Source organism: Argiope bruennichi, chromosome 3, assembly GCF_947563725.1.
Source record: "Argiope bruennichi chromosome 3, qqArgBrue1.1, whole genome shotgun sequence".
Lineage (NCBI taxonomy): Eukaryota > Metazoa > Arthropoda > Arachnida > Araneae > Araneidae > Argiope > Argiope bruennichi.
In genome coordinates, this window is record NC_079153.1 from 21,056,642 (window position 1) to 21,071,389 (window position 14,748).

Sequence of the window (14,748 nt, forward strand, 5' to 3'; positions counted from 1 at the left end):
AAATCAAATCAGATATATAGAACATCCAATGAGATGTGCATCCAAAATAATCCAAAAAAATACATCCAATCTCACTGGATTAGAAATATTTGTTCAAAAAATACATTTTAATCAAACGCTATTTTATTTCATGAAACGTTATAAAATGTACCAAATTATATAAAAAATACTTTATTTGTAACAAATAATATAAAAAATAATTTAATTTTATATTAAAAATAATTTTAATAAAAAATAAAAATAATTTAAATAATTTATAATTTATTTATATTGCTAACAGTTCACGGAAATCCGCATTCAATAACTTGTTTGCTCTTTAACACGACCCTGTCATCCATGTCGCTGGGCTTTAGAGAGACGCCGGATTATTGAGAGTATATTATGTTCATAAACTATGTGTGAGGGTACACTATGTTCCAAAAAATATTAGAAACTTTGATTAATTTTCGACTTTACAGATTTTTTTATATTTCTGTTTCAGTTAAGTAATTTTTGAAACATGAAAGAATTTTTTTGATAATAAATAACATGAAAAATCAGATGATTCGACAAATTGGATTAATCCTTATCCACTATTGAGAAAAATAATCCGGATTTGCACCGCTATTACAACTAATTTTCATAACTTATAACGATCTGTGAAGATTCGAGTCCTGTCGACTCTTTATATGTAAAACATAATTTTTGAAACAAAATCGTGGCCGAGGACAGAGAAGAAGACTGGATTTTTAAATTCGCTTTATTGCATCCGGAGAGGCATGATTTATGAACAAGCGGAAGCGACGAGCACAACACAGAACGGCACAACACGAAATGAGGAAAAGCTAATGAAAAATGTATCCCTGTGATCAGTATATACGATGAGAATTTAATAGGGTTTTCCAACACGGGTCGACCACAGGCAAGGGAATCATGGCGATCTTTTAGAAAAATGTGCTAGGCTTGCCATTTTTTATCCTTTCACTCGGGGCGTATGAAAGTGCAACTTTAAGCATTTTTACAAAGCTGCTCTTCAGTTAATTAAACAGAAAAAGTGGAAAGAAATCAGGAAACAAGAGAATATTTTAGAATAAAGTTAATAAGTGCTGAATTGAGCTAAAAATTAGGAAATTAATTAAGTTTAAATTAGATTTTAAAATATCATTGCATAATTTATAACTCTTCTCTACATAATTTACTCTAAATGGATTTCATTCAAAATCTGATTGGAACCTAAATATTTGGAATAAAAGACCACATACCAAATTTTATTCGTTTAGTCCAAAGCGGTTTGAATTTACTGCATTCTCTAAAAGAGGACATAATTATAAAAATGCATTTTTAGGCCTCAAAGACATCTGAAACAGCAATAGATTTAATTCAAAATCTGATTAGAACCTAAATATTTGGAATAAAAGACCACATACCAAATTTAATCCATTTAATCCAAAGCGGTTTGAACGTGCTGCATTCACTAACTAAGGATATAATTATAAAAATGCATTTTTTGGCTTCAGTGACATTTGAAACAGCAATAGATTTCATTTAAAATTTGATTGGAACCTAAATATTTGGAATAAAGACAACGTACTAAAATTTTATCCATTTAGTCCAAAGCGGTTTGAACTTACTTCATTCGCTAATAGAGGACATAATTATAAAAATGCATTTTCAGACTTCAGAGATATTTGAAACAGCAATAGATTTCATTCAAAATTTGATAGGAACCTAAATATTTTGAATAAAGACCACATACCAAATTTTATTATTAGTAAATTATATTTTAGTTTACCAAATTATATTTTAGACCACATACCAAATGTATTTAGTCGAAAGCGATTTGAACTTACTGCATTCACTAATAGAGGACATAATTATAAAAATGCATTTTTAGGCCTCAGAGACATCTGAAACATGGAAATTCGTCTAGATTTCAAGGTCAAATTATTAGAAGATTATAATACTTTCTTTCTCTTTGTATATTTTTTATATGTGAAAAGGGAAAAAAAAAAAGGAAGAAATGATATCATTAAGATATATGAGGCAATTTTTTATAATTTTTCTTAGCTATACATTTGACTATGTATACAATAAGAGCACAAAAAGCACAGATAAAATATTGCAAACATGCCAAAATTCCAGGCATATTCTAGAAAGCATGAAAGATATTTTAACTATTACCTTCTTCTTGAGATAAAATTCCAAGCATTAATACAGAAGATATTTCTTTTAAGCGACTGCTATATTTACTTTGCTTTACTCAATATTGTTTACGTTCAGTCTAGAAGAAAAAAGTATCTCCAACTGGACTGATATGAAGGAGAGAACGTTCCGTGTAACAATATTTTTATCTTCTCATGAGCTCTGTTTAAGTCAACCAATTTTCATCCATTTTAATTAAGAGTTTGACATTTATTTGTTAAGTACAATTAAATATTTAGCAAGATGTTTTTGCAGACGATATTTCCGGTTCGTAAGGTTAAAGAACTTCAATGAATAGAAGTGCGTTTTAGAAAGGGACAGATATTGTTAAGCTAGATTTCTTGATTCTAAAATTGGAGCATATTCCTTAGAATTTTCATAATATTATGAAAAGAGAGAAAATCTTTTAAGAATTTTTTTTGTTTATTTCTTTCATCATGCTATCTGAGTGGTCTATGGTGTATAACGACAAGAAGATAAAATCTATATATTTTAAATAATTAAGAAAATAAAAAAAGTGCTACAACACCCTTGTTTGAAAAAAATTTAAAAAACACTACTTTTCTATACATTCTCTATGAAGAAAAGATCATGACAATGATTACCAGACCCAATCATTGCAGCGATTTCACTATTTTTCTATCATTTTATAGTTATCTTTAGGTTATCACCAATGATCCCCTTCTTCCCTTAATTCTCTTGAGGCGTCGCAAAATTAAATTTTGTGGAGCTCCCAGACTAAACAGATGGATTGATTTCGTCAATTTTTTCCCAGGCTATTTCTCCACTTTGTGTGTACATAGGTAACCAATAGGAATGCTTAAAGTTTATTGCCGAAATGTAATCCAAAAGAGCATTTTGTGTGATAAGCTATTTTATCAAAGCTGGTTGACACTACTAAATGAATATTATTATTATAGCAGGAGAAAAGCTGGTCAACGAAGATGGTTAGCCAATGATAATAATAAAATAGAATTACTGCAAAGCACTCAGATGAGTGAATTCTTTAAAGTCCTGTGGACCATCTTCTATTTCGTTTCTTGCATAACGTTTTAATCAAAAAAATATCATTCAATTCAATCCAAATTTTTAAAAAAGTGAATAATTTTTTTAAAAAAAATCTTAAACAATGAAATAATTAATTAAAAATTTTTAATAAAAATCGGAAAAAGGTAAAATACTATAGATAATATATTTTATTATAACTTTTGCAATTTTTCGTTTAAGCTATTCATTCAATTTGTATTAAGAGGGTGATTTTTCTTTACCTGGAATAATATTTCAGTACAGTGTGAGTGCGTGCTCGCGCGCATAAACACACACACACATACACAAAAACACATTTCAGATTGTTGCTACATTGAAATCCAATCTGTGTTTAAATCATTGAAAGGTGCTTTTGAAATATATATATATATATATATATATATATATATATATATATATATATTATTCTAAAAATTTCTCTTATTTTTTTATTCAAATTCCACTTTTTTATTTAATTATTTCTAACACACGCTCTAAAAAGTAGATTACTGTCGCAATCTCTCACGCACCGAAAGCAAAAGAATAAAAATAACTATAATCTAATTATACCTTTCAAAGGTATCTAAGATTCCCTTGCCTAATGTTACATATATCAAAGAAATCCCTATCAAAATCTCTTAGTAAAATCACTAAAGAGAAAAACTTCTTGCTTTTGTATCACGATGTAAACAGATGTTAAAACAGACAGAACAAACATTTTTATCATTGGCTCTTACCGTGTACAAAATATGCTTTCCGTGATAAAATAATTCGAATTTTTTTTCAAGTTTTTTCTCTGATCACGCTTTTGAAAAATTATGTTTACAATATTATTTATATTTATAAAATGGAGAAATCAAAAAATAATTAAATTTATTTAAACGGTAATTAAAAGTAATTCAAATAAAACCGATATCATTAAAAACAAAATTGAATGGTCCAAAAGTTTGTTGGAGCGTTATGAATGATGACAAAGTTTTTAGAACTCTTTTTACCGTATAGCTTTAAATGTTAATTTGTCATAAATATGCTACTTGGCAAATCTCAGTGAGTTGCTGTTTCTGGAGGTAACCAGTTTGTTTATCCAAGTACTACAAAATTCCGTTCCTCGTAGAGCATTTTGACCGATTTTTCCCCTTATTTTTCGCAATTTACGGATAGTATAACAAACTATAAACATAACTATCTCTATAATTTTACGCTCATGAATGAAAGACATGTTGCAATTCATAAATCTTTGTGCAACATAAATAGGAAGCAGAACAGGATATAAAATCAATGAAAGGAACACCAAATATTTTTATCAGCAAGTTCCGATTTGAATATTCCATTATCTTATCATATCACCCTATACAAGAAAAGCTTTTTTAATAATAGAAAGATAATGTGATTGCACTCCTTGCTTGTTTTGGACTTCATCCAAATGTAATTCTGAAAGACAGGATACACATCTTCTGTCTAGAGATAACTTGCACCAGCGCAGGACCTAGACGTAACTGCATATGAAAAATAGCTTTTCGTAGCCCCATCCGGTCCGAAAACAAATATCCGTGATTTCACGGCGAGCAGTTATTTTTCAGGAAAGAAACTTACTCGCCGCAAAAGTTATCAGCTGGATCAATACGGTTTCTGGCGTCACACAAACCACGTGTCGCATCGTGTGACATTGAAAGCAGACGATAATTTTTGTTCTTCTTGTTGACATTAAAGAAAGCGACAGAGAGAAAAAAAAGAATGAATAAAAAGAGGGATAATTGATGTAGGAGTGCCGTGTGGAAATTTGTTTAAGTTTTTACAGTAGAATTTTTCTGTCAGTGGGAGGGGACCTTATCACTTTGTGGCTCAAACATGCTTGAAAATTCTACTTATACTTGGATAATTGGTGGCCTTATAGTTCTTTTTATCTATATTAGATGGTAAGTAGATAAAGCTAATTTCTTTTTTTAAACATTTTAATGACGTCCATGATTTTCTTTGTGCTGTAATTACTTTTTTGCTTATTTTTGTCCAGATGTTAGCATTATCTCTAGACAGTTTTTTTTTTTTTTTTTGTACTGAATATGTTTTCTTTAAATTAGTTTATCTTTTCGACTTCTTTTTATTTCTGTTAACATATTCGATTTGTAACTTACTGCTAATTTTATAAGTATTCCCTTCGGTTTTTGAGGTTTGAGACAAGTTATTATCTGTCTTAAATTTATTTAACGATAAAATTTTTCGCCTCTGCATTCATAAAGATAAAATGTAAAAATAGCCTGCTTGTTAAAATATCATAAACCTAGACACAAAATAGTTATAATTCATATCATAATTTAGGAAATACTTAAACAATGAAATAATGTCAAGTTATTTATTTCATATTGTGTGTTTTAAAGGCATTCAGGAATTACGGAATTCTTAATACAGATCTTTTAAGAGATTCTTGCAAATGTAAACATTGCAATGTTATTGTTGTCGGTGTCATTTATTAAACGATTGACAAATACAGGCGAAACCATATTTTGACTCTGTAAACAGAGGGAAGGTCAATGGCGGAAGATTTTCATGCTTTATCGCATGTTTATATTTAACTTGTTTCATATTTGTAAAGATGGAGTTTCAAAACGGGGCCAGTTTGTGAAATCACTCCTTTTTGTTCTTGTCCTGGTGTACTTGATTTCTGAAATTTTATTCAGTTCCATGATTTTGATTAATATATATATATATATATATATATATATATGAAGTAAAAGCATTTTTTTACAAGTGTTCAAATTATTATGAGAGAAATACTTAAAATTAAGATTAAAATAATAGAAAATAAGTTACGTAAAAGAATTTAAAAGTATTTAGAGAGTACTTCAAAAAGTTTTTTAATTGGATATATATCACACAAAAGAATTTTTGGAAGTGTACGAATTATTGATGCATAAAAACAAAAATAATTATTATATTATGTGTTTCTTAGAAGTGTACAAATTATTCATGTATAAAAGTAAAAAAAGACTGGTATGAACTTTTTTGAAACCTGTGCAAAAATTCCAATTGAAGAATAAAATTTATTATTTCATGAATTTAAACTGGGCTACGTTTACTCTTGAGCAAATTCTTCTGTTGTAAACCTTATCATTTGCAATTTTTGTGGTGTTTTCGTTTTTCTCTATAACTAAAACACCCTTGTAAAAATAAAATAACTCTAAAATTTTCTAAATAACATATTCTCTAGTTCAGATATTGCAGAACATATTGGAAAACGTTCATGCCATGTTTGAACAAAAAATGTGCGTTAGATTTTAATCTATGAGGGTTTTAATATGAAAATTTTACCAAAGATTAGAATTTGTGAAAATTGCATCTAAAGATATAAAATTGCATTAAAATGTAAGTAAATGCAAATTTAAAAATCAGCGTAACTTCCCAAAAAATAGATTAAGAAACAAAATTTTGTTCAAATATTAAGAATATTAAATAACAAAAAATTCATAAATTCGCAAAAAAAAAAAAAAAAAAAAAAAAAAATCATCAAATTTTTAACGTAGGTATCTTAAAGTATTTCTCAAAAGAAAGTATATATCTCTAAAAGAGTTAGAAATTAGCTGTTGTGCCCCGATTAGAGTGAATATCAATATATCTGCATTAAAATGCAAACCAAGGTGATCGCAATTTTCTAATTGTGCATATCAATTAACGCCGTCATTGTAATTTCGAATCATAATTTATCGGAATAGTATCTTCAACTATGAAATAAGGAAATGTTTATTTTTAATGAAAGAATAGCTAAAAACTGTTATTTGTTTTCAAAATTTCCGAAAAAGACATGTCATTTAGTCGATGAAATATGAGCGAAATATTACTTACAACAGCATCCTGAATGTAAAATGCCATTCCATTTCCTCATTTCGAAATTTCTCTTCATTTGACTTATCAGAAGTGTTTTATTTAAACAGGCAAAGCATATTTTTTATAAACAATCGTTCTAAAAGGAACGTTTTTCCTTTTTTCCGGTAGATAACTTTGATATGATCAAGAGTGAAGATATGTTTTTAAAAGTTAGATATTCGGATGAAATCGCCATTGTGGTTAATAAATATATTGACTAATGTGTTGAAAAAAATCATTATGTCTGAAACATACTTTCAAAAATTCAGTTTTCAATAATAATAATAATAATAATAATAATTTTCAGAACTTCAAGAAAAATGATCGAGCCTCAGTAATCTTTCTATTTTGCATTATAATGGCTGATTATTAATTTAAAGTTGACAACTAAGTTAGAAAGGCGATTTTTGGCGAAACTATCAAAATTTTTTTAATTAATAATTTTTTGTTTAAAGCCGTTGAATTAAAAAAAATTTTTTATTCTTTTGAAATTAGATTATTTATATTTGCATTGTTTACGTTTTAATGCTACTTACATCTTTAAATAACATTTTACGAGATTCTAAATTTTGGTAAAATCTTCTTCTGAAAAAACACAAAAAATAAATTTTAATGCATATTCTTTTTACAAATTTGGAATAAAAATTTCCCAATGTGTTCGTCGATTCCTATGGCATCAATAAGCAATCAATTTATTTAAAATTCATTGTTTACAGATGCTTTAATTCATCATGACACGAATGAAATCGATTGATAGAAAATAGACGCATAGATAGATAGAATTGTGACCTTATTTCTTAGTTCAGAAACTAGGTAATATATTTTTATCAAAAAATTTTTTGACAACTCATTTCGCAAACTTCTAAATTGCCACGTTTTTGTTTCATATCTTCTCTATAAGACGTACAGTGAAAGTATGGCAATCGTCAAAAAATTGGAATTCGTAATTTTGATAAATCCGCACGTTTTAGATTTCTGTGACATTGTAAAACACATTTTTAGCCATATGTCTGTCCGTGTGTCTGCGACAAAGATAACTCAAAAACATTTTACACTAGAAGGATGAAATTTTGTAAACAATCTTTGCACCAAATTTGTAGATATCTATAAATTTTGAGCAAAATCTACCTGTCTCTCCGGTTGTTCCAATATAAATTAATGCAAAAACCACAAAACAAAGAGAATTGGATGCATAAAATTCAATACACAAATTTAACATCTATATTGTATGTACCTATTGAATTTTGAACCAAATCCAACAAGGGATTGGCCATCTGTTGTGTTTACTTTCAGATGTATGTAAACACGATAACTCAGAACGCAGTGACTTAAATAGATCAAATTGGGTATGAGATTTTTGTGACTGCAATTGTAATTTTTGTGACAAATTATGGTTCCAAACGGTATGGGGAAAAAAAAAACGTCTAAAGCAAAATCGATTTTTGGATGCTAGTAACTAACTGTATGCCAGGGTTTAATAGCTAAAAAAACTCACCATTAGTCACACGATAGATACAGTACAAATGATAAATTCACGGCAAAAATAAATATTTCGCATCTATGCCGAAGATCTTCTCTGCTTTACCCAAGGTCCACAATTTTTTTGCGGGGGATTGGGGATAACACCTTTATTAAAGTGTATACAAGAAACTTTTGGGAAGACTATTCTTTCAAGTTAATAATACACAGGGTATCAAAGAAAAGTGAAACAAATGTTTATTTCCTTAACTTCTGTAGTTAGACACTTTCAATTAGAAAGTTTCATCAAATAAGGCACTCAAATGTATGAAAATATTTTCTCTTCTGTACAGGAGGAAAATTAAAAATAAGAAAAATGAAAATTTTATACGATTTCTATATTGAAAAAGTGTAAAGAGTAAAACGTTTTTATTATATTCATCTATAAATACACATGCTTCTATCTTTATAATTTGCTGAGATATTAAAAAACAATTTTATTGACTTGGACCATTTTTCCATACCTCTTAATGCTGTTTGAACCAGATCTTCTTTGTAATTTTCAGGGATAATATACATATCATAAAAGATTATTAAAATACTAAATCAAAGAATAATAACATATTTATTAGTTTTCATTAAATTTTAAGAAAATGGCATCATATTTATTAGTTTTCATTAAATTTTAAGAAAATGGCAACATATTTATTAATTTTCATTAAATTTTAAGAAAATGGCAACATATTTATTAATTTTCATTAAATTTTAAGAAAATGGCAACATATTTATTAATTTTCATTAAATTTTAAGAAAAGGGCAACATATTTATTAATTTTCATTAAATTTTAAGAAAATGGCAACATATTTATTAATTTTCATTAAATTTTAAGAACATGGCCAAATAATACATTAATGGAAGTGCTTAAAAATGTGTTCAAAATGAACAACTTAGACACTTAATACAAAGCAGCAAAAGTGCAAAATAATCTATAATAAAATTCTAAAATAAAAATTAAAATAAGTTCAATCTAAAATAAAATAAGTGCAAAATAAATTATAAAATTAAAGAACAGGAAATTAAATTTTAAAATTAAACATCTTATATAACATCTTCATTCAATGTGAGTGGCAACGCACATGTTCATTTAATCTTTATAAATGTGACTCATTTTTTTATTTTAACAATCAGCTCTATTTTCTGTACATGAGAACACATCTTCCCATTGACTGACTCAAACCAATAATTTATACAAATAAGCAATTCTGATATAACTACCACATGCTAAATCTCATTAACTTAACTCACTGTGTTTTTTGAACCACCGACTTCATAGATAATCACGTCAGTGTTAGTCTTTTCGCTTTTAGTTCAATCTATAATACCAGAATTTGGAAGTTAAATAATTAGATGATCCTGATACTATTTTTATGTATATTTCGAATACGAAAAGGTAAAAGATATATCGAATATTGTACACATTATTTAAACAATTGCACCTATTATTAGTGATTATAAATTCCTTGCAAACAATGAAGGGAATAGAAATATTGAAAAAGGGAAAATCAAAGTCTTGTTTGCGTGCGTAATAATTTATTTATGTGGTTTTAATTAATCACAGGGTCAACATTTATGCAGTGCCCATTTCATACCTGACATTGCGAAGCACACGCACGCTTTGCATGTAATTATTTGAAACTGTTTCTTGTGTTTTCATTTCATTGAGATTTGTTGCAGGCTTTGTCTTAACATCCACTTCGCACGCTTTAATCGGCCGTGGATTTTCTATTAGGCAGACTAGGCTTCAGTCTAGAGCAGGGATGGCCAACCTTTATGGATCAATGCAACATTTTTTCTGAAGAAATGTTCAATGAGTTTTAGACGCGCCGTCAAATATTTTGACTTGTGATTATTGGGAAAATAATAAAATTAAGTACTAACAACTCAAAACTCTTTCTTTACTATGAAAAAATGCATTTTGCACTTTATAGTAGTAAATGTTTTAGTTATGTGTAATTTAAATTAAAGTAACGTTAGTGTGACTTCTGTTGCTGCAGATTAGATAACAAATATCTTATATTAGGATTGTAAGGTGTTACTTTTAGCAGAATGTATGCTGAATTGGGAGTCATCTGCCAAACAGTCTCTAAGCAAGTCTTTAATGTTATTCGTCTTTGTAAATAATGACTCGCAGGCATAAGTAGATGAAAATATGGTTAAAATAGCATGAGCCAGCTTCTTCAAACAGTTAAATTTGTCTGGAATCGAATTCCATGTTTCCAAAATTTCGTTACTGTCATTTTAACTTATATTGCTTGTTAATCTTTCTGTTTGAATCTATTCCAACTTTTCTCCTCTTTCAATAAATTTTTAAATCCATATTGAACTAGACTAGAAATCAATCAGTTGCATTTCAAATTCTTCTATTTCTAAACAATCGAATTGGGACAAATTCAGTTTATCAAATGAAATCACATCGGGATACATAGTAAACTTCCGATAATTCTTTGAATTGAGAAAATCTGGCTGAAAATTCCTTGAGTGAAGAATCAATTATTGAAATAAATTCTTCAATGACTTTTTTGGGGTTTCTCATACACATCTAAATTTGATTTTAATATTGATATTTTTTTCAAGTTTGGGAAGTAATATTTTTGATTTGTTTTCAAGTTTGTAGTTTTTTTTAAAAATAATATCGTTTCTGAAAACACACAGTTTAGTGGCAAAAGTGCGAATAATATCCATCATGGCGACAATTTTTTTTATTTGTGCCTTGAAGTTTTACGTTCAATTGATTGAAATATTGGGATATGTCTGTAAAAAACAGCAATTTTGAAAGCCACACATTATCCAACAATTGTAGGTATTGTTCAATTTCTCCCTCATTTTGCAGAAAGTCTGATTTCTTTCAAGCAGTCAACAAAACTTTGAAGTACGTTCCAGCGGCTCAACCAGCGAACATTATTACCCATTAGTAAGCCAGTTGCCAGTACTGAGTTGACTTCATTGAACAAAGTCTCAAACTTTCGCTTATTTAAAGCCTGTGACGGTATGAGGTTGACTATTTTTGTCACTAACGCCATTACATTATCAAAACATGTTGAACCACTCTTAGCACACAAGGCTTGTTGGTGAATAATGTAGTGAAATTCCAGAATTGAATGTCCTAATTATGTTTGAAATAAACTAATGAGACTACTTTTCCCCCCACCATATTTGGAGTACCATCAGTTGTTACTAAAACTATTCTTTTCAAATCAATTTCTTTCTCAGCACGCGATTTTTGAACATTCTTACAAATATATGTGCCCTTTGTAGTTGTTTTCTTCAAAACATAGCAATATAAAAGGAGTGGAGTTAATGTCATCTATTACATTTCCGGCCAGTTTTAATATTCTTTCTTTTATTGTGTTTCTTGATTGAGGAATATTTTTGATGCGCTGAATTATCTTACCTTTATTATCAAAATCCTCTAAAAGTGAAGACGCGCATGCTAACCAGGCTTCCTTCAAAAACTCGACCACTTGAAAAGGCTTACTATGCCAATCAATGACATTTACAGTCAAGTAACTTGCCGCGCTCATATGACAATTTTGCTAACATGTTTAATCTCAGACATTGATTGTTTATTTCTGTCTTTTATTGCACTTGAAGGGAATGGGAATACACATTCCGCCCACCGCGACCGATCATTCGCGTTTGTTCGAATTACTTCATAGTGAACTTAGTTATTTTGAACAAAAAGGCAAACTGTTTTGATCGGTGGCGTGCCCAAAATATTGTGTCGCGTGCCATCAATGGCACGTGTGCTACTGGTTCGCCATCCCTGGTCACGGCAATAAAAGGGAGCTGCAGGCAGTTCTTTAAAAAATATTAGGACTACAGTGTGAGCATACGTCAAAGATTTAAAATGATTAATTAAAAAATAAATAATTGCTTCTATATAATGTATTGGTATTTAAATTATTTATTAATGAATTATATTATATTTCTAATGAAAGGGCCTGTAAAATAAAAGTTTTCATGTTATATTTGTTTGAAATTTATTTGCTTCTTTCATAATTGTAAAATACTTATATTTGTAAATAATAAAATCCTTATCAAACAATTATAATTAATTTTTCAAGAATTGTATTATTTTACATATTTTTAGAAAATTATCAAAATAGGAAATGTCTAAAATAAATCATTAGCGTATTAAAAATGCGTTTAAATGTGAAACTAAATTAACCAGTTATTAAAAGCAGGGAGGGGGGATGTCTTCATGTGCATTGCTTAGGGCAGCAAAATGCTAAAATCGGTTGCTAATGGTGATGAATGAACTGAAAAAGCTGAAAAAAAAATGAAGAAAAGCTCAGACATGTGTATTGTTTGTGCGACCAAGAAAAGTCACATGAAACAATTATTACAGATGCATTCTTCAGCATTTTGTTCATAGTTTTTTTCTCTCTCTGTTTCCCCTATCATTATTTAGAAGAATGGTAGAGGGCATCTCTAATTGGTACAATTGTTATTTCTGTAAATATCTGTTATTGTAATTCTACACATACTTCCAAATCGAATTCAAACGCGATTCATTTCTGTTATGTATGTCAATCGGAAAGAAAATTTTGAATTTCACATTATTTTAGCTGGAAAGAAAGCAAAAGAAAAGGCTTGACCAAATTTTAATTTTGAATTTTTTATTATTACTCGTCAATCTCTTATCCAATATATGAGCCGTTTATTTTCAAAGTGAGGCAAGTCCATTTTAGAAAAAAATGGGGATAATGGCAGTTTTAGATAAAACTTGTTATGATCTTTTTATGCGTAAAAAATTTATTGTAAAATAAAATTTAGATTCTAGTATTTGGAAGGTGGAAGTTTTAGCTCTTAACAGTATTGAAAATCTGTTTATTTTGAAAGTAGTGCAAGTCCATCTTAGATTGAAATTATATTTGACCGAATATATTACAGCAAAATTTAGCTCCGGTTACTGTATGGTGAAGCAAATGTGGCCGTTTGATATCATGTCTGAAATCTAGGGTGTTTCTATTTATCTATTTTCGATATTGAAAATAGGCAATCGTAGTATTTCATAAATAATAAAAAGTATATCTTAATGTTGTGTGTCGATAGTAATATGTTTACTTCCATCACCGATTATTCAGTCCAGTGACAATGAAAAAAATATCATTGATCAGAAATTTTTATTGTCAGGACATTCATTTCTACCGAACGATCGTGATTTTGGAGTGAAACTATCCAGTAACTATTCAATCCAGAAACTAGTTCCTTTCATATTTCCCAGGATAACTATAAAGTAATACAAAATTGTCGAAAGCATAATGAATTTTAGTACATGAAATGAAGCGTGGAAATTTATTTTCAACCCAACCACTGGAAAAAGCGGTTTTAAAAAGAAAGAAAAATACCGATGGAGAAACTGTGAATGGATTAACTATATGCTGGATCAGATTTACAAGGGATGCACCATACAAAATATTCAACAAAACTTCGATAGAACGAGATTTTGAAGTTAAAATTATCGATTTGTCAACACAACGAGGAAGGTATATTATTCCAAGTAATTTCAGGAAATATAAAATTATCTTTTATGTATGAAAAAAGGAGATATATTACATCTGAAAAATACAAGGATATGATGGATTTATTATCATATATACCACCGGTCCATCATAAACATTTAAAAATGTTAAATCCTGAATAAAATTCAATTTTATTATACCTGGGTATAAACTGAAAATGTATAATTTCATAGAAATTTTTAATAAAACTGAATTACTGTTATGTTATATTTTCTACAAAAATATTCTTCGTTTTGTTTCACTTTTTATCAAATGATTAAATATTTATAAAAATTTGAATAGTATTTTGTTTTTATTATTAAAAACGGCTGTTGCAACTGAAATATTTCCCAATTAAATGTACGTTTACAATAATTCATTAATTTTGAAAGTGAGGCAAGTTCATTTAGTAATAATAAAATTCTTATTTTCTTAATCAGCATTGTAAACACTATTGGATTATAAACTTACATTTTCTGGTACCACAAGATACAAAAAATATATCTATTAATACTTAGCAATATTTTTAAATTTATTGAAACCGAAACCTTTAAATATCTCGCAATAACTAAAAAATGGACTTGCCCCATTTTCAAAATAAACAACTTATATATATATATATATATATATATATATATATATATATATATATATATATAT

The 14,748-nt window shown here is 28.4% G+C and overlaps 2 protein-coding genes across 3 annotated transcripts in view; one reads left to right on the top strand and one right to left on the bottom strand.

Moving 5' to 3' along the window:
• Positions 1-14,748, bottom strand: part of LOC129964234 (uridine-cytidine kinase-like 1) — a 64,395-nt gene that overhangs the window by 48,493 nt on the left and 1,154 nt on the right. Inside the window, exon 1 of one of the 2 annotated variants that reach the window (XM_056078964.1) lies at positions 2,161-2,301. The exons of the other annotated variant lie outside the window; for it this stretch is intronic. The gene's annotated coding sequence lies outside the window, so the exon portion shown is untranslated. Of the gene's footprint in view, positions 1-2,160; positions 2,302-14,748 lie in introns of those variants that run through there. 2 annotated transcript variants of the gene reach the window in all.
• LOC129964235 (cytochrome P450 3A21-like) overlaps positions 4,661-14,748 on the top strand; it is a 49,446-nt gene continuing 39,358 nt past the window's right edge. Inside the window, exon 1 of the mRNA XM_056078966.1 lies at positions 4,661-5,123. Coding sequence (XP_055934941.1) covers positions 5,056-5,123 — 68 coding nt within the window. The 5' untranslated portion in view covers positions 4,661-5,055. The remainder of the gene's footprint in view (positions 5,124-14,748) is intronic.